The 20,378-nt window shown below is 46.3% G+C and overlaps 1 protein-coding gene across 1 annotated transcript; it reads right to left on the bottom strand.

Moving 5' to 3' along the window:
• Positions 1-2,522: 2,522 nt before the first annotated feature.
• On the bottom strand, positions 2,523-14,341 carry SLC16A8 (solute carrier family 16 member 8). Its single transcript, XM_083402559.1, has 5 exons — positions 13,828-14,341; positions 9,934-10,208; positions 7,906-8,049; positions 6,306-7,175; positions 2,523-4,767 (listed from the first exon to the last, which is right to left on the bottom strand). Exons 2-5 carry the CDS (start codon positions 10,160-10,162, stop codon positions 4,382-4,384), a joined length of 1,629 nt encoding a protein of 542 aa, XP_083258685.1. The 5' UTR covers positions 10,163-10,208; positions 13,828-14,341; the 3' UTR covers positions 2,523-4,381.
• Between the last annotated feature and the right edge of the window lie 6,037 nt (positions 14,342-20,378).

Genomic DNA, 20,378 nt, shown 5'->3' with positions numbered 1-20,378 from the left:
CGGCCCCCTCCTGGAAACGTTTGCTGTCCCCTGCTCTTAAAGGAAAAAGAAACCTTGTAAAGGCACCGTGTGATGAAAGCTTCAGTCACCTAGGCTACCATGTGCTATTTAGTTATTGCAGGAATAATTTGATCTGCTGCACTTCATGGCTTGTTAAAAATGAGCTCGTCGCTCTCTTCCAAGCTTCAATACACTTTTTGTGGTGGGGGGAAGGGAGACTTCATTGTGATATTTTTTCTGAGTGCCAACATGGCCCAGTGGCACACTCTTCCTCATAGTGAGTCTGCTGACCATTGCATTTAGTGTCTGATCCTTCAGTGATGTAACAGTTCCTCTAAGGTGCTGCCCTGGGGCACCTGAGGTCAGGATGCTGAGGCAACCGGAAGGAAGGGATTTGGCAGAGGGTGTCTCTGGGAGACCTGGGAGTAAAGCAGATTAAATGTGATTTAGGCATGCCCAAGGAGGTAGCTTTCCTCCAGAAATCCAGGTCTTTAATGACCTCAGCAGCCCTTAACCTAATTTGCTTGCTGCTCAAGTGCATGGTTTCATTTTAGCCTCTTGGCTGCTGTTTGCTGGTCACTGCTAACATTGGTTCCTTTATGTAAGGGGGGGGGGAGTGGAATTACAGCTTGTGCAACATTGCTGGGAGTGGATTATTGCTCAGGACATGGGGGTGTCTTCCTTGGGACCGCAGATACTTCTGTTAAGGAATTTCCTGTGTGTGATGATTACCACAGAGTAACAAACATGCTTTAAATTCAGATGCTAATGTATCAGTCATATACCTGAAGGACAAATGTTCCCACTAAATGTAAGAAGGAAAAATAAAAATAAAAATGCAACCCTCATAATCTGACTTAACCGTGACAAGACGGTTTAGGGGCTGCCAGCTAGTTTTGTTCTGGGTCCCCTTTCTAATTTTCTTTCTTCTCTTCACCCTGATTGTTTTCAGCCATTTTGGGAAGGGGGTACTGGTACAAAATACTTCAAAAATATCAGGCAGACTTCTGTGGCACCTTCCATTCTAGTTTTGTTTTGCACAGTTCATGAGATTTGGTTATTTGTACACATTTTAAGGATAATCTAAGAAGGTGAGAGGCAAGCAAGGACTCCACACAAGACTGCTCTGAAGCCATTGGGTCAATAACATTTACAAGATAGCAAATTACCCATGGCCAGTCCACATAATTAAGCAACAGTTCTAACAAAAACTGTTCGTACAAAACTTCCTCGGAAGTTATACATTACTGCCTGTATCGAACTATCATCCTGACAGGTTTGTGCAGAGGTCATAAGACACTGCCAGCATCCGGCTGTTATCTTGCACTTTCCGGTGCAATTCCCCATCCCTTTTCTTATCTGCCTTTTTGTGGTTAAAAAAATGACAGAGTAGTTGCACTCAAAGGTGTCAGATGGCAACCAAATCTGGAGGAAATAAATAGCCCATCTGGAAATGCTGCCACGTTAAAATAATATTTACATTGGGGGTTGTGGTTTGCAGTCTGCTGCTTTTTGTGCCCTCAGTTTGGCTGAAGAGATCCTGTTGCCAGGAGCTGCAAAATTGCAAGGGATGTCCTTTCAGGAGGGCACAGCTGTAATGCAAGGGGTACAGCATTGTTATGAGTCCCAGTCAGTACCCAGTATGCTTATCAAAGCCAAAGTACCGTATTTTTCGCTCCATAAGACGCACCTGACCATAAGATGCACCTAGTTTTTAGAGGAGGAAAACAATAAAAAATATATATTCTGAATGAACCAGTGGATGTATGATTTTTGTGGTTCGTGCTGTGGCCACAGACATGATATGTGATTTGACGGTGAGTTTGGGGTAGCCCAATGCAAAAATCCTGAAAATCCATGTGGATCCGTGCTTTGTAACCATGTTTTTGCACCATTGCGGCCCCACAAAACAGTGGATGCGTGATTTTTTTGGTGTAGGCGGTAGCCATGGACATGCTATGTGATCTGATGGTGAATTTGGGGTGACCCAATGCAAAAATCCTGAGGATCTATGTGCTTTTACCTCCCCCTTCCCAGGTAGCCTCCTTTATCGCTAGATCCCTTATCTTCCTCCCGGTCGCTTGCCAATCAGCTGCTCAGTGGCTTTGTTTCAACACCCCCTTCCCCCTTTCTAAAAAAAAAAGAGCATGATCTGCTTTCCCCCCCTGGGCAATTTGGCTCCAGGGCCCATGCATTCGCTCCATAAGACGCACAGACATTTCCCCTTACTTATTAGGAGGGGGAAAATGTGTCTTATGGAGCGAAAAATACGGTAACTTTAGCTGCATAAAGGACTGGCTGAATTTCCAGGATTGTCTGGAAATGCGTTGGAATCAGGCAGGTTTAGGATGTTGTGGTAGCTGCTGCAGCAGCAGAGATTGTGCCACATTATGCTGTTGTTTGGAGATGCACTGGGCTGCCAAGACTGAAGGACTTGTCTGTGACTGAATCTTTGGTGCAGTACAAGAATTAATTCAGGCAATTGTTTTTTATTGGATCTATGGTGTGTCTGTGTGCATGTGTGCGTGTGTGCATGTGTGCACACAAGCTTTCAATTTCCAAAGGGTAATTCTTCCAGTAGAATGGAAGGTAAAGCAAATTCTGAACTGGCATACAAAACAGCACAAATATAGGGCATTACTCATGGGTGCTTAGTATTTCTCCCTCTGGCTATAGAAATGCTACAAGCAGCCCTGCTGGGCAAAGAACAAAGGATAGATTTATGTATTAAAGGCAGACTCAAAAGATGCATCCACTTTTTCTCAACCCCTGCCCAGACTCCTGTGACCATCTCATACCATGTAATGAAAAGAAAGGAAAGGCTTTTTTGTTTATAGATGATGGATGCTGCTTAGTTTGGCCTCTTTCCAGCCACAAACCTCTCCCACCAGAGGAGGACAGTTGCACAGTGGGGCAGAGGCTTTGAAGTTAAAAGTAGCTAGCGCTACCCTGGCCTGCGGCAATCCCTGGCCAATGGACTAGGCTGGCCATACTGCAAAAAGAATAACAAGGTTTCTTTCCCTTTAGGAGCTTTGAAAGAGCACAGCAATCAATAGGTACCGTTTTTCCTGCTGTAGCAACACTGATGAACTTTTACCTGCCGTAGAACACCTCAAAGGGACAGAAGCCCTGTTGTGGATAGAACACTAGGGGTGCATTTTTTGCCCCCCAAAAATAGAAGGCATTTTCCTCTCATTAGGGCTACATTAGAGGGCTGAGCTAATGGCATGACTTACCTCAAATGTTTGCATTGAACATTTACTTGACATGCCTGAAAGCGTACTCATTCTACCGTCTTCCATCCCTGTTTTAGGCCAGAGGGGAAAACCCTCTCTCGTTACACAGTCTGGTCTACATAGCAGCCACCTGACGTCCACTTAGGACTGATGGAAGCTTCTTTTTCCAACAGAAATGTGGCCAATAGTTGGCATCTCCTTAGCTACATACCTTCTCTCTCGTTGAAGATTTGGCACACAGCCAGTCTTTCAAAATGGATATGTGACTTTCCGATCTATATGGTACTCCTCTCCCCGTTCTACATACGGAAACTGTTAAAGGCTCTGCATGCAGAAGGTTGCAAGCTGACATCTCTAGGTAGAACTGGGAGAGACCTTGCTCTGAAACCCTGGAGAGCGGCTGCCAGTCAGTGCAGACAATACTGACTGCGGTGGACCCAAGAGTTTGACTCAGCATAAGGCATATGTTCCTAATATGCTCTACACCTTTGACAAAACTGAGAAAACCATGTCCAGGGGTAAATATTACAATGTGATGGCCTCCTTTGCTGAGCTCTGGATTAGTAGAGGTAGCTTAGAAAAAGGTATCAAAGATAGACTGATCATTAAAATCTAATTTAAGTGTTTGTCAGTACATGGGGGACAACCCCCCGCTGTGTTGAACAGCATTACACAATTCTGCAAGCCATTCACGGAAGCCCTATGGCTTGTATTCCTTCAAATTTCTGTTCACAGTACAGTGGAACCTTGGTTTTCGAACTTCATCCATTCCGGAAAACCATTCGACTTCCGAAACATTTGAAAACCGAAGCATGCATTTCCAGAAGCAATTACGTCCAGAAAACTCAATGCGGAAACCACATGGCATGTTCGGCTTCTGAAAAGCATTCAAAAATGGAAGCATTTACTTCCAGGTTTTCAGCATTCGAAAGCTGAAACGTTCGACTTCTGAGACGCTCAAAAACCAAGGTACCACTGTACCATTGTGCCTTTACACATATAAACATCACTATTCTTGAGACTCCGTCTATCTCATCCCAGCATCCAGAAACATCAGTTTTCCATATACACTCCTCCTTAGGTTGGACCAGGCCCCATACAATAGCAACATGGTCTCTTGTTCATCAAAGCTGAGCTCCACATAGCTAAAAACTGTCTCTTTCCACTGTCTGGTCAGCATCACAGCCCCCCGGTACCAAAGCTACACCCTCCCCTTCCGGCCTGCCGGCTCCATCCACGTTCCTGTTCTCTGCAATGTGGTTCGCTGCATCACCCCCTGCATTGTTAATGTTGCGGGAGAGGTGGTGGTTGTCTCCAGGGTGGTCCTCTGCTTCCGGGACATCTGATTCTGCTTCCTCTGTTTCACTGCCCCCTCCGCCTGCAGGAGGGTTCTCTGGCTGAGAGTTCTTCTTTTCCTTCCTGCTCAGGCAGCAGTAAGAAGCCACAGCCAGAAACAGAGACGACAACACAACCTCCGAGCCAGCCAGGTAGAAGATAACCTCGTATTTCTTGAGCGCATCCACCAATCGTCCTGGGATTTTGAAAAAAGACAAAGAGAGAGAGCATAGCATACCTGTATCATAGCAACCTCCCACAATTTCATGTTGATGCCGTATTAAAGCACTTCCTCGGAAACTGGAAGCTGTGCTGCTTGAAAGCTCACAAAATGTAGACATCAAGGCAGAAAATGGTACCCACAGTCAGTATATTTCCCCCTCTCCTTATTTCCATGCATTCCCCTGCCTGGTCAGAGATGGGAGCAGAGATGGTAGGATACAACTATGGAAGGAACAGGATGAGCAAGTTGTTTCTTTAAGGCAGGGATAGCTGACTTGTGGCTTCCCAGTGGCACACGATGATGGAAGCTGCCATCCAACAACACATTGAGGGTCACATGTTATCCACCCCCAACTTGGGTTGGAGGTGACTCTGGGCTGGCCTGTACGCACACATCTCACAACCCTCACTTCTAAGTCTTATTCCCCCAAGTTTCTAGTGCTTAACTCTGTTCTCTTTGCTGCCTCAGGGTTCAGTTAATGGTGATGTTAGGTAGCCCATAGGGCTAGCAGGAAAAGGGGCCGTGTGTTTGTGGAAGAAAAGCAACAAAGGGAGAGCGATGCTGAGGATTGCAAAGGTAGGGATCAGGCTCCTTGGGCCACCCTGGGACACACTTGGCAATAAATATGCTTTGCCACCACGTACTTTAAGACATATGTGTGTAAGAGGTGGAGGGGAGTCAGAATGAAAAAGGGTTTAGAGAAAAATAAGATGGCTGTGTCACTTACTCCCAGCACTGTCAGTCATCCCTTTTTAAGCCAGCCAAGAAACACACAGAAACTGGGAAGGCAGGCAGGAATGTGTGCTTTGCATAGTAAGTTGCCTGTTGTTCTTCAGAGAGCCCATGTGCATAGTAAAATGCCAAGTGGGATCTACCTGCAAACTGGAGATGTCCTATCCTGTGAAATAAACCAATATTCTGGCATGATAGGAAGCCACCATGTTAGGTCAGGTTGGCTGGAGAGAGAACAGAATCCCTAAGGTATTTGCAAGCTATTTCAACAGGAATATTGGCATTTCCAGGAGAAACACATGGCTAAAGTGTTGCGGCACCTTCATGTGGCCAAATCTCCTAAGAAGCCACACCCCCCTGACCTGACAGCCAGTGTGATGGTTACGGGGTCAGTCTAAGATCAGGGAAACCTGAGTTCAAATCTCTACTCAGCTGTGAAATCCACTTGGTGGTCTTGGGCCAGCTCTTCTTTCAGCCTAACCTACCTTAAAGGATTGTTGTGCAAATAAAATGGGAGATGATCAGGCATGAACTCCCTAGAAGAAGAAGTGAGCTAAAAATTTAATAAAAACTAAACCCCCAAACCCTGGCTCCTAACCACAGGTATACTGAGACTCACCAGTGGGATGGGATAGCTTTCTGCAAATGTTCAAATGCACCCTGCTCTTTATTATTACTTTTATGAAGTTTTTGTCTTGGGGTTGGGCTCTTTCATGGAAGCCCCGCATGCAATTAAGCTCTGCAGAAATGAGTGCAGGTAACAGGTGCCCAAGACTTACCTGCAGAGGGAGGTCCAATGAGCACAGCAAAGGCCTCAATGAGCAGCACAAGCCCGATGGCGCTGGAGAACTTCTGTGACCCAATGATGGCCATGAGGACTTCAAACTGCAGGGCCCCCACCATCCCGTAGGAGATGCCAAAGAAAATGCAGAAAATGACAAGGGCCGTGTAATCGGTGGCCCTGGCGCTGAAGATATCTGTCAGGCCATTGAAGAGCATAGCGAAGCTGAACAAGTAGGTCACATGGGGCCGCACCCGCTTCAACCCAGCAAGTATCCCGCAGGATGGTCGGGCAAAGATGTCTATGAAACCAATGATGGACAGGAGAAAAGCGGCTTCTTTGTCTGGCACTCCTGAGTCTTTGGCATAGTTGACTAGCAATATGGTGGGCACAAAGAGACCTAAGACCATGATGAACTTGGCAATGGCGTAAATGACGAAACCCCGGTTTTTAAAGATAGAAAAATCCAACAGCTTCTTCCCTTTCTTGGGCTTCTTCTTCTTCTTGGCTTTATTTGACTTCTTGGCGCTGTCCGTGGTGCTGACAGCCTCTTCGGCCCTTCCTCCCATGGGCAGCATTTCTTTGGCTTCATATTTGTCCTGGGCTTCCTCTATTTTCTTCTTCCTGTTCAGCTCCAGGGGTCTCATGATTGCTCCGCAGGTGCAGCAGTTAAGCAGGAGTCCCCCCATGATGAGGAATCCCCCTCGCCAGCCAAACTTCTCCAGCAAGACTTGACCCAGTGGGGAGAGGGCTGAAAGGAAGACGGGACTCCCGGCCGCAGCGAGCCCATTGGCAAGAGGTCTGCGCTTGTCAAAGTAGGACCCTAACATGATCAGAGAAGGCTGAAAGTTCAGAGCCATGCCTAAACCTGTGGGGTATAAAGGGATTTGTCAGTAACAGGTGAGAAAAGAGGATTGTGGCTTTAAGAGATGTACAGTGGTACCTCGGGTTACAGACGCTGCAGGTTATGTGATTTCGGGTTGCGCACTGCGCCGAACCCAGAAGTACTGGAACGGGTTACTTCCGGGTTTCGGCGCTCGCACATGCACATAAGCACTAAGTTGTGTTTTGCGCATGTGCAGAAGCACCGGATCACGACCTGAACATGCACAGACAGTTGCAAACGGTGCGGGTTGCGAAAGGTGTGGGTTGCAAACGTGCTTCCAGCATGGATCACATTCGCAACGCAAGGTTCCACTGTACAGGTTTCAAGATCCTGGTATATCAGCTTTACTGAGGTCCCCATTGCGCAGCCAGTTCCTGAATACAGAATTCATCCATGCAATTTATAACACTTCCGAGTTATTTCAGACTATTATTTGAAGTTCTATGTCATGAAGACAGTACCTCTTGATTGGGCTCCACTCAATCACAGAATTTGCAAAGCAAACACAGAAGCCTAGCTGATTTCACCAATAATGCTCACACGTACCCCAAAGGAGCCCCAAAGGTGCATTTAGCATTGTGTGTGTGAAAATGCTGCAAGCATTATGTTCTTTCCTCCCTTTTGCACTTTCACGCCACTCTGACAATTTCTCATGCCATCTCTCACTTCCAGATGCACTGCTTTCCACCCAGCCCCCTTGCCCAACGCTAACCTGTCAGCACACCAGCCGTCAGGTACAGCTCAATAATGTTGGTGGTGAAGGAGGCTAGAATCATCCCAGAGGAAGCCAGGAGCCCCCCAACAAGCATCACAGGCCGGCACCCGAACTGGTTCACCAAAATGCTGCTCACAGGCCCTGCAGAGAATCAAAGAAACAAGAAAGCGAGGAAAGGCCTGGGTTAAATAAAAAGGGGAAGAAAAAGTGAAGCAATGTGTGATTTCCTGTCACCATGCGATTGGCTGCATTATTATGAATAGAAGAAATGTCTGCCATCCTTAAGAACAAGGGTGGAGGAAGTTTTTTTCCTGTTGAAGGTGATATTCCCTTGTGAGTGATCTGTTGTGAGCCACATGCCAGCGCTGGGAAGGGGCAGATCAAATGCTGGTGGAGTTTTCAGCACTACAAGATTATCTAGCTCGCTCTCTAGGCCACTACATAGGGACGCGGGTGGTCTAAACCACTGAGCCTCTTGGCTTGCCAATCAGAAGGTTGGTGGGGTGAGCTCCTGTTGCTCGGTCCCAGCTCCTGCCAACCTAGCAGTTCGAAAGCACACCAGCACAAGTAGATAAATAGGTACCACTGTGGTGGGAAGTTAATGGCGTTTCCGTGCGCTCTGGTTTCTGTCACAGTGTCCTGTTGCACCAGAAGCAGTTTAGTCATGCTGGCTACATGACCCGGAAAGCTGTCTGTGGACAAACGCCGGCTCCCTCGGCCTGAAAGTGAGATGAGCGCCGCACCCCATAGTTGCCTTTGACTGGACTTAACTGTCCAAAGGTCCTTTACTTTTTTTGCCTTTACCTAAGCCACCACAGCTCTCTCCCTGCTTTCTCCTCTCTTTCCATCTCTCCGTCCATTTCGGCTTTCTCCCTCAGTCCATCCTCCACAAACACAGCTCCAAAGTGATTGCTTTGCAGGGAGATTGCCCCAACCATCTCAGCTCCTTCCACTTCCATTTCTCCTCCCTCTGAGGTCTCCCCCTGCCAACACACACACACACAATGTGTGCTGAAAGACTCCTGGGCTCATCATGTGGCTGCTACATCTCCTTCTCCTCTCTACATACAGTATACTGAAGAGAAAGTGATTCCCAGAGGGGTGGTTCAGGAGAGCAAGAGTGGGCACACAACATCCACAGGGCCATGTGCCATAGGTCCTGTGGTGCCAATCAGGGTGGGCAGAATCTGACAGAGGAGGAGGAGGAAGAAAAAGCAGAAGATGGTCCCAATGATGGAGGTGGGGGAAGCCTGAGTAGCAAGTTGGGAGAGGTCTTAGCTCTGTGGTTGCTGGGCATCATATAAGGGGGTAGAGAACCATGTGGGCCAGTAAGGTTTTCTTGATAGTTGGAGAGACTGGCATCCAGTCAGTGGGGCAGCTGAACTAGAGGTAGAAGGGAATGGGTCAGACTGACTCAAGTTTTGTTGTCAAGGGTGCACTGTCATCTGCACCAGCACAAACAGACCCAGCCCACTCCCCAAAGTGCACTGCCGCAAGCTCAGTCTTCTCGCTTGGGAGAAGAACTGCATGACTGTCTGGAAGATGCTCTCTGGCACTGTTATACTTCATAGGCAAACAGGACAGTAGCCTCACACCTCAGACGTCTGACTGCTGGCTATTTGTCTACAAGCCTTTCGTTCTCTGCCCCAGCCATTGGCATTGCAATGTGCAAAGCAATGTCAAAGAATGCTTGCCAGCATTCAACCACTGCAACACAAGAAAGTTTACTCAATTAGTTATTTGCTCTCCCGCCCCCCCAGATCTGGGGGCCAGAAATGCTGTGGACTGCAGGGGTCTGGGGTACCAGGGCAGCGGAAGTTATAGGAATCCAGGAGGGGAGCTGGGTGAAAGCTCCCTCTGCTCAGAATAGCGGCAGACTGTCGGTGGGAATGAAGGAAGGTGGTTAAGGAGGCCACTCACAATAAACCAGTGAGATCCTTGGCTAGATCTTTGCTTTCATGGCTGTGTACATTTATAGGCACAGACAAGGAAGTGTTTCACGGGACAGAGTCATGTGATCCTTACCTGTTCCATACAACATAGCCAGCATGATAGATGAGATCCAAGCTGTGTCACTATAGCCCACATGGAAGTCATGCATCAGCTCCTTGAAATATATGCTCACTGCCTTTGGAAAGGCATAGGAAAAGCCAGTGATGACAAAGCAGCCAAACAGTACTATCCAGCCCCAGCCACCATCTGGAGGCTTTGCTCTTTCTGGCAGGTGGCCGTCCTCAGCATGGCCCTTCCCCATTGGTCAACCAGGGGCAGGAACCCGAAAGCGAGCGAGATGAGTGGTGCTGCAGGAACAGAAGAGAACAGAGGATGCAGATGCGGACATGCAGCTCCCATTGTCTCCCTTCAGCCTTGTTTCTGTTCATGTGCTTCCCCTCCCTCTTTAAACCTGAAGTAGGGAAAATAACTATCTCCAAAGGCAAACTCATGCAAGAGACTAAGCGTGCTGCTCAACAAGGCAATAGCTGCAGTAAATAAATACTGCAGCATCAAAATGCAGTGTAGAGCAATAGGAACTAAAGACGATTAATTAAGAGTAAAATGCAACTGAAACACAATTTAAAATTCAGTTCAGATGTAAGAGGCCCAGTTTGTGAAACAAGTTGCTTGAAATGCCTGGGTGAGTAAAACGATACTTCCCCTGAAAATCCCCTGAAAATCTCTGAAAATCCATAAAGTTGGCACCAGCTGAACCTCTCTGAGAAGGCTATACCATAATTGGGATACCACTACTGAAAGGGGCCTCTTCCTGTTTCTTACCCACTTGGCTTCATTTGCAGGATCACTCAGAACAGGGCCTCTGAAGCAGATCTTAATATTCAGTCAGTATATAAGGGGAAAGTCACTCTTTCAGGGAATCTGGTCTCAAGCCACTTAGGTTTAAATCTCAATTCAACATCAGTAATACAACCCAAAACCAATGAATTGTTGTACAACATAACATACAATTTTTTGAGGGAGCTGGGTATGTTTAGCCTGGGGGGAAAGGCAACTGCGAGGAGATATGATAGCCATCTTCAAATATTTCAAGCCTGTTTTCTCCTGCTCTGGAGGGTAGGGCTTGATCCAGTGGATTCAATTAACAAGAAAGGAAATTCCGACTAAACATCAGAAGGAACTTTCTGACGGTAAGAGCTGTTCAACAGTGGAATGGATTTCCTTCATTAGAAGTTTTTAAGCAGAAGTTAGATGGCCATCTATGATTCTATAATACTTTCATGGAAACAGCAAGAAGCAAAGAACTGGCATTTCTGGCACAGCTACTTCCTCTGGACAGTCAGGAGACATCGCAACGTATCTCCAGCTTGGAGCCAGAATATCTAGGCTCTGACACTTTCTCTTTTCCCCTTGAGTTTCAGGCTTGTTTATTCCCCTCTGGTCCTTGGATTTCCTCTCCCACTCTTTGTCTAGCTTTAAATGTTAAAGTACCATGATCTGTGGTGTGATTAAAAACCATTAATACCATCTTTTGCTGAAGGCTCTGCATGCTGCTGTAATGCAGAAAACAATGGCCCCTTCTTCTGAAAGACCTTAAACGCAGACAAATAGGCCAAAAGTTGCGACCAAGAGCACAAATTAAGCAATTATTGTGTGAGTGCATGCCAGACAGATTATTTGCCTGTGTGCAATTGCTATGGTTGAGTACAAAAGTGTGGGTGTAAACAGGGGATTGGAAGGGGGCAGTGGAGGTGTCTCAAAGCCTTAAGCTGGTCAAGAATGTCTATGTAAGTTTGCTGCCCCCTCCGCAAGTTTTCCAGTGCAACAACACATGACCTTTGTGATACTGAGCATGCTGGCAATGGGGAGGTTATTACAGCATTAGCATCAGGAGGCCACGCTGCCAGATCCTGTGGCGCTTCAGTGGCTGTGGCAACACCAACAGTGTCTCGCAGTACCGTAACTACCGTGGTACCTTATCTGTACCCAAGAGGAAGATGTGTGCAGCTTATGCCCATTGCAGGGAAACTCCAGGTACTTCCCAGGCACTGGGCTGCACCAGCACCTGTGGGATCAGCACTGGGCAAGAGCTTTTAGGCTGCGTTATCTCTGGGGTTGTAAGAAGGCATATTTCCCACTTCACTCTCTATTTATCGCATGCAGCTGTGCTTCCATTCTGTTGCAGTTCATCTTCCACATATCACGACGTTCTTCAGCTCACTGTCCACTATGGTGAAATTATGTAACTCACCTAATTTATGTAATTAGTTACATCTTTTTTGTAATTACATTAGCATTGCATTATTCCACCCCATTCATTTCAGTGCAAAGGAAACAGAATGCAAATGGAGGGACGGGAAAACCTAACATCTGCAGACTGAAAGCACCACCAACAGCCAATGCTGATCATATTCCTGGGATTTATTTCCATTCTGGACATGGGACAAATAGTAAGCAAGCATGGGCAATTTCTGCTCTCGTTTCCATTTTTCGCTAGTAATCTCTGGCATCCCTAGTTGTCTCTGGAGGAGAGCCAACACAGCAAGACTGATAGAAGCTGCTGCACTGGGACTGGTTTCTGCACTAGATGTCAATGTAATGCTCAGGGCCAGTCCTACCATGAGGCAGAATGAGGAAGCCACCTCAGATGGCAAATATTGATGAGCAGGGAAGACCTGTGCGTGCCTTGTGGCATGCCCTCCACCCTCTAAGCTACAGGTGCCATCCTGTCTTTTGCTTCAGACAGCCAAATGTATTGGGCCAGCCTGGAGGACACTTGTGCATTTTTGATTCAGCAGGGTGGATCCTTTTGCAATGATGTTTTGTAGACTGTATTCATGGCAGTTAATACATTATAGTTGCCACACACAGAATTTTCAGTGGCACAATAAAAAAGCACTTGCGCTGCAAAGTTTTCTGCTCCACACAAATAACTCACTGTATTATGAGCCATCATTTAAAATGGCCTTTGCATGGGATCTATAACATGAATGCCAGGGGTGGGGAAATTCTGGCCCTCCAGATGTTCATGGACTCCAACTCCCATCATCCATCGCCACTGACATGCTGGCTGGGGCTGATGGGAGTTGGAGTCCAACAACATCTGGAGGGCCAAAGGTTCCCCAGATCTGATATAAACCTGCCTTGGGAGCTTGTTTGCCCCCCTTTCTCTCAGTTTTGCTAGCCTTCATGGATACAGAGACAGGCTTCCACTTTACTTGTAAATTGCCTCAGTCTGAAGGCTCCAGGAATATAAAAATAAGCAACACCTAACACCTGGGCAGCAGACTAAACTGGCACAAAAACCACCAGGTAACAGTCTTCCCCGTTTTGTATTTCTACTTAAATTATGGTAATTATTTCCACATATGCATATATACATATAGATCAGCACATGCCATTTTTCATGCAGATTGGTGTCCTCTTTCATCATCTTCTTCTTGTTGATGTGTCTCCTCTTTTTTGGCCACTCTGTCTTAGCCAGAGGCCTACATGTACATATCTATACAGAGCATGTACACGCACACAGAGTCTGGCAGAAAAATAATCAGACTCCAGGGGAGAAGAGATTTCCCTTCAGGTCCAGTAATCAATATGGCTCATATGCACTCTTTTTAAAACAAGCCAAGACAACATAACCCAGGACACAAGGTTCTGCAAAATAAGGGACTCAACACAAACTCCAAATTTCATACAAGTTGCAAGACCCGAGAGGCCAGTTCCTAGGATCCCCAAACCTAAAACAGCAGAGACTCTCCAACTGAATGCACAAGCAGCACAAAGGAAAGCATCCAGGGCAAATTAACTTAGTCTTTAAGAGCATCCCTTGCTCAATATGTTATGACACTAGTATTCATCCTGAGTTGAAACCAGTTGGGCATCCTCCTTGGGTCACTAATTCCCAACGCATATAACAATGCTAACACCTGACATACAAAAGAGCATGCTCCATATTAAAATACAGACCTTGGGTGGGCTGTGCCTTCCCTTTCACTTTTTGACTTCCAAGGAGATGGATCCAAGGAGCGCTTCCTAGTGCCTAGGGCTAGTTTGAAGAAGGAGGGGACAACCTTTCAGAACTCACTCCATGACAGGCATCCAATGAGAACCCCTGGAAGAAGCCTTCTGAATTCTTGCATCCTTCTTCCTAGACAGCAAAAACCTCAGCTCTCAAAGATCCTGAGAGCCTGGTGCAGATGGGGTCTTCTTGTGGTGATCAATAGCTGCTTCCAGGCCCTCCTCCAGAGTCCCCTTGGCTCTGCGAAGCCTGCAGCTCAAGCACCAAAGTGTTTACCGCATGGATGTGGGTCAGCAGCTGCTTATGTTTTAAAGTCGCTAAAGAATCATAGGTTGCTGATCTAGCAGAAAGAAACCACTTCTCCACTTTTAAGAGGCTTTCCCAGCCAATGGGAAGGAGCAGAGCCAGCATGCCTGGGCCACAATCCCCCTGTAATCCAGCTTCTCCAAAGTGAGAGGTAGCTGGGAGAGGGCAAGAGTCTTTAAGCTTCCTCCCTCTCTGCTCTTGAGGTTTTCCTGCAGGGTTTGAGGAGGGGAGGGCATTGGTTCTGGCTCCCGAGACCAGGGCATAATAAAGTTGCAGGAATGATGCTGGCAGGATGCCATCATAGGACATAACACTGACAAGACACAATCGCAGAGCAGGGAACATGCAGAGGTCAAGATGAACATCCCAGGGAGCCTCATGCTTCTACATTGTCCTATGAGAAGCAGTCGTGTTCAGGGTCAGATTCACCATAGCAGTAACATCTAGACAACTATCCCATGCATTCCCTAACCATGCCAATGGTAAGTAAAGCAACAGCTCCATCTGCAGACAATTTAAACAATGACTTCACGTTGCATTTCAGTGCACCTTACAGATGCTTAATTAAGTGTTTTTCTGGATGACCCGTTTATTGAACATTCATCCTGATTTCATTTACGAAAAGCTTATGCCATAGTTGCGGAGCACTTGTGCGTCAGTGGCATTCATCGCCCATTGGAACTGATTTGCCTGTAAGGCGTTTACACACCTTCCTGCAAGTCATTTGTTCATCCCATACTTTTCAATGCGTTTCCAAACCACAAAAAGTCAATAGTGGTTTGTTTTTTTTAATGAATTTTAATCAATTTGGATTAGAATGGATTAAGACCCATTTAGATGAAGTCACAATTAATGAACTGTCAATAACTCCTGTGAGAAAAACTGATGAATAGTTCCTTACTGCATGTTTCAGATTCATAATATCATGGGGGAGGGGGGCAAAATAAGCTTCCTTTCATGGTGTGTGTATGAGAGAGAAAACATCAAGATCAAAAGAAGGTATCTATATTATATGAATATTCAGAAATGGACAGGTATAGTCAGAAAGTCTATGTTTACTATGATGGCTACATTAAAATTCCATGGTGTTTGACTCTCTAAAAATCTACCTATTGCAAATTATGGGCACTTTATAGGCAAAAATCAGTGTCTTTTGAAAATGGTCACTGTTCTTTTCCCATCTCCACAGCAAGCCCCATGGTGTAGTATCTTCGAGTGAGAGCCCTCTCTGAAAATACTAGTTGTGTGCATTCATTACAGTTTCCCCATTTTGTGCAAGTTTTTCTTTCTGGTGTATTGCAAGAAGTAGTTAAGATGTCTTCATATTTAAGTATTTGATGCTGCAATCTGCTCAGAAGTAAGTCCCGCCGACTTCAAAATATATTGTGCATGGAATGCGACTGTTAACCTGTTGCGGGAGGGTTGTTGTTGTTGTTGTTTTGCAAGATCAAGGGGTGGGAAAATGGCAGCCCTGAAAAGCGCATAATGGGAGGGTAGAGAGATTCTGTTGGCACAATATTGCTGAGGGCAAAGGCGGTGGGGGTGAGGTTAGGCCACCGTAGGGGGGGAAAAAACCCCAAGCTGGCACTCATGTCACCAATGAGCCCAGGTAGGTTTTAAGACCTACCCTCACAAGTCCCAGAAGTGAAAGGCCTTGGTTTCTAATCCTCGTAAGCTTCTTAACTTCTTTCCCTTCCTCACCCGCTTCCCTATCTATACATTCCTGTCAGGGGGGTGGGGAGGAGTAAGAGCACAGGTAGGGAAGGGAGCGTGTAGGGGCTTTCAGAGCTCACAGACGGGGTTTAATTTCTATTAATAAGGCTAATCGGCTAAAGGAGCCACAGCAGGTCTCTCCCTGCTCCCCCTTCCCCTTCCCCTCCCGGCCGCGAGGGCTCAGGCAACAATGGGGGGCTTGTGCAGAGGCCCACGTGAGGCCTTGAGATGCAGGCGTCTATGAGGGAAAGAAAACAAGCTCCCTTCTCACTCACTCCTCTTTACAGCAGAGAGCCCAGGCCCGGCCACCACCACCGGGGAGATTTTCATTAAACCAGGTTTAAAAGGTGACTGACAGGCACTACAGCTGGCGCCACTGAAGGAGAAACCAAACTCCACGCAAGTGGGGGGAGGCGGGGGAGGTTTGTGTGGCAAGAGAGAGGGTGTGGCGTGTGCCAACCCAGCATAGTCTCTGTTTACTGTAGGGAAAAGGTAAGCGTCACATCTAATAGTGGCCGGTTCACCAGCTCCAGCTGTTCCAAGAAAAGGACAGCCTTGCCGCTCTGGCACATGGCGCATAACCTTCCCAATGGATTACTGCAATGCATTCTTTGTGGGGCTGCAGCTATGGTCAGCTCCTTCCGGATCATACAACATCAGTCCTGAGAGAATTACACTAGCTGCCAATTTACTACCAAGCCAAATTCAAGGAACTCTGGAGTTCTCTCCCATTATTATTATTATTATTATTATTCCACCCCATACAATGAAAAATATAGCTTGGATACTTTAAAAGCAGGTTAGCCAAATTCATGAAGGCTAAGGGTATCAATAGATGACTGTCTCCAATGCTGCCTGCAAGGGCTGGCAATTCAAACTGGTTCCTCACCTGGCAATCAGCCAGTTGGCTGCTCAACCCTGGTATGAAAAAATCAGCCGAAAATCAAGCTTGCCTGTTGAAGCCTAGTTCCCTCTGAAAGTTATGCTTGTTGACTTGCTAACTGGATAGATCAGTTGGTTAGAGCGTGGTGCTGATAAACAAGAGAGGTTTAAAGACTCTCTCAAGGCAAATCTAAAATAATGTAGTATAAACACCAACAACTGGGAAACACTGGCCTGCAGGCGCTCCAATTGGGGAACAGCCTTTACCAAAGGTGTCATGAGCTTTGAAGACACTCGAACTCAGGACACAAGGGAGAAATGTGCTAAGAGGAAGGCACGCTTGGCAGATCCACACCGTGATCAACTCCCACCTGTAAACCTATGTCGCTACTGTGTGGATCCAGAATTGGCCTCCACAGTCACTTACGGACTCACTGTTAAAACAGTGTTCATGGAAGACAATCTTACTTGGCTACGAGTGATCGCCAAAGGAGGAGGAGGAGGTGCTGATATCTCCTAGGTTGCAGGTTCGATCCCCATAAGGGACAGCTGTATATTCCTGCATTGCAGGGGTTGGACTAGCCAGCCATGTGCACCATGCACCTTCCCCTGGGGAGGAGGTACCATTTGTTGTTCCACCTCAAGCAGCAAAATATCCTGGGCTGGCCTTGTGGACATTCCTTAGCAAAGGACCAGCTACAGGAACTGAGAGGGAAATGGGAAAGGACTGCTAGATTCTGCTGCCACCTGGTGGCGGTTAGACTGAACAACCAAAGGCATGTCAAAGGCATCAGGCTGCTTGTTCAGGTAACATAGGAAACTGCTTTACAGTGGTACCTCAGGTTACAGACGCTTCAGGTTACAGACTCCGCTAACCCAGAAATAGTACCTCGGGTTAAGAACTTCGCTTCAGGATGAGAACAGAAATCGTGCTCTGGCGGCATGGCAGCAGCGGGAGGGAACAGAGCTCCGGAACAAATTAAGTACTTAACCCAAGGTACCACTGTATACTGAGTCTTACCATTGCTCCATCTAGCTCAGCATTGTCCACCTCCACAACATGCTTTGCTTATTTAGCAGATTGGGAAGAAAGAGAAATCTCGTATCTCTTTCTGCAAGAATATGTTATCATTTCAACATGCAGACATCAGAAACATTATTTCCGTGTGATCCAGTTTTTCATGTTGGTGACATTTTGTCCTGAGATCAGTTTCATCTCTGCCACCATCTGGTGAGCTTTCCCCTCAGGCCTTCCATGGCAACAGAGTCTCTTTGCTGGACCTTGAAGCTGCCCTGTGAGGAAAGGGGGATGGTACCTGCACCAGGTAAATGCAGAAGGGAGCTGTATCAGTCCAAGGAAGTGGAGCGCGCAAAGGAAAATATTGATGTGAGCTTCAGCTGGTTTTTGTTCAAGGTAAACCTGCTGGGCAGGTCTGACGGGCTCATCCCTTTGTTATTTAAACAACGGGAAATCAATATTGCTGGAACATCTCACTGCTCAGAGAAGTGAGGTGACACATAACAATATCCAGGCATATTTCTTGTTTATTTTGACAAGACAGCATTTGATCTTATTATTAAAAAATACAAAAAAAAAAATAATATTCTCTTCGATATTAAAACGTATTTTACACGTTAAGTGAGTCTTCAGGGCAGCATGTTTGAATAAGGTGGTTTGCTGTCAGAAAAAAATAAGGCAGGTTTGTATCAGAAGATAGATTCTGAAGCAACAGGCAAACAATGAAATGCATAATACAGTCTCAAGGTTGCAGCTGCACCACACATTTAAAGCACATGGCTTTCCTCAATGAATCCTGGGAACTGTGGTTTGTTAAGAGTGGCGGGAATTGTAGCTCTTTGAGGGGGTAAACTACAGTTCCCAGGATTCTTTGGAGGGAAAGCAGTGTGATTTAAATGTATGGTGTGAACGTGACCCCAACCCAGCAACAATGCAAACAATTGCTTTCCGCAGAACCTCTTGTGATAAAAGCAATAAACACATGACAACATGAGTTCATAGAATCATAGAATCATAGAGTTAGAAGAGACCACAAGGGCCATCGAGTCCAACCCCCTGCCAAGCAGGAAACACCATCAGAGTACTCCTGACATATGGTTGTCAAGCCTCTGCTTAAAGACCTCCAAAGAAGGAGACTCCACCACACTCCTTGGCAGCAAATTCCACTGTCGAACAGCTCTAACTGTCAGGAAGTTCTTCCTAATCTTTAGGTGGAATCTTCTTTCTTGTAGTTTGGATCCATTGCTCCGTGTCCGCTTCTCTGGAGCAGCAGAAAACAACCTTTCTCCCTCCTCTATGTGACATCCTTTTATATATTTGAACATGGCTATCATATCACCCCTTAACCTCCTCTTCTCCAGGCTAAACATGCCCAGCTCCCTTAGCCGTTCCTCATAAGGCATCGTTTCCAGGCCTTTGACCATTTTGGTTGCCCTCCCTCTAGACACGTTCCAGTTTGTCAGTGTCGTTCTTGAACTGTGGTGCCCAGAACTGGACACAGTACTCCAGGTGAGGTCTGACCAGAGCAGAATACAGTGGCACTATTACTTCCCTTGATCTAGATGCTATACTCCTATTGATGCAGCCCAGAATTGCATTGGCTTTTTGTATAGCTTTTTTTAGTTTTGCCCAAAGTTGTTGAGCAAGGTTGCAAAAAAAGGAAGTTTTTGAGCTATTTTAAAGGAAAATTGTCCAAAATGACATTGCCGGCATAGGTTGCCATATGTATGGATTTTCCCAGACATTTTTAGCGGTTTCCGCCCGGACACTGCTTCTGACTGCAATATTCTGGCTATGTCCGGGAAATTCCAGGCATATGGCAACCATAGCAAAAATGCAAAAGTCCAGCTCAGAGGCTCCAGGGTCACTTCCAGAGATTATTTGTTTACTCTCATTCATCCTGATTTATTCATACAGTCTTTGGGGAGGTTAGAAGACATCTACTGTTCATTGAGCATCCATTCTGATTTGTTTGCAGGGAGGTTACATGACTTTGCATAAAGAGATTGTGTTTCTACTTTTTCCAATAATTTCCTCATCACTTTCCTTACTGCAAAAAGTCCGGGGATTTTTAGAAGTGGGTTTGATGCACTGCGCAGGATCAACAAATCCACTTTAATTCAGTAACCTGTATATGTCATATTGTGACTGAATCTCACCCGCAAAATACCAACAGTCTGGCAGTAACCTTGGTGGACTTCTTGGTGTCTTAACTTATCTGTTAGAACAGTTCAGACACTGAGAATCTTCTCTGTGTGACATGCCCTGAATGTTTTGAACACTGCATTTTACATGGAGAGACATGTGCCTAGGGGATGGGCCAATCAACCAATTTCACTTTCTCTCAGTTTCTCATCTTAAGTTCAGTTCTCCACATCAGTTTGCAATTTTATTCTACAGTGGTACCTCGGGTTAAGTACTTAATTTGTTCTGGAGGTCCATTCTTAACCTAAAACTGTTCTTAACCTGAAGCACCACTTTAGCTCCTGCTGCCGCCGCGCCGCCGGAGCACGATTTCTGTTCTCATCCTGAAGCAAAGTTCTTAATCTGAAGCACTATTTCTGGGTTAGTGGAGTCTGT

This window comes from Podarcis tiliguerta, assembly GCF_965153285.1.
Source record: "Podarcis tiliguerta genome assembly, chromosome: 10".
NCBI lineage: Eukaryota > Metazoa > Chordata > Lepidosauria > Squamata > Lacertidae > Podarcis > Podarcis tiliguerta.
Note: the sequence above shows the minus strand (reverse complement) of the source record. Positions and strands in the feature narration are given on the sequence as shown.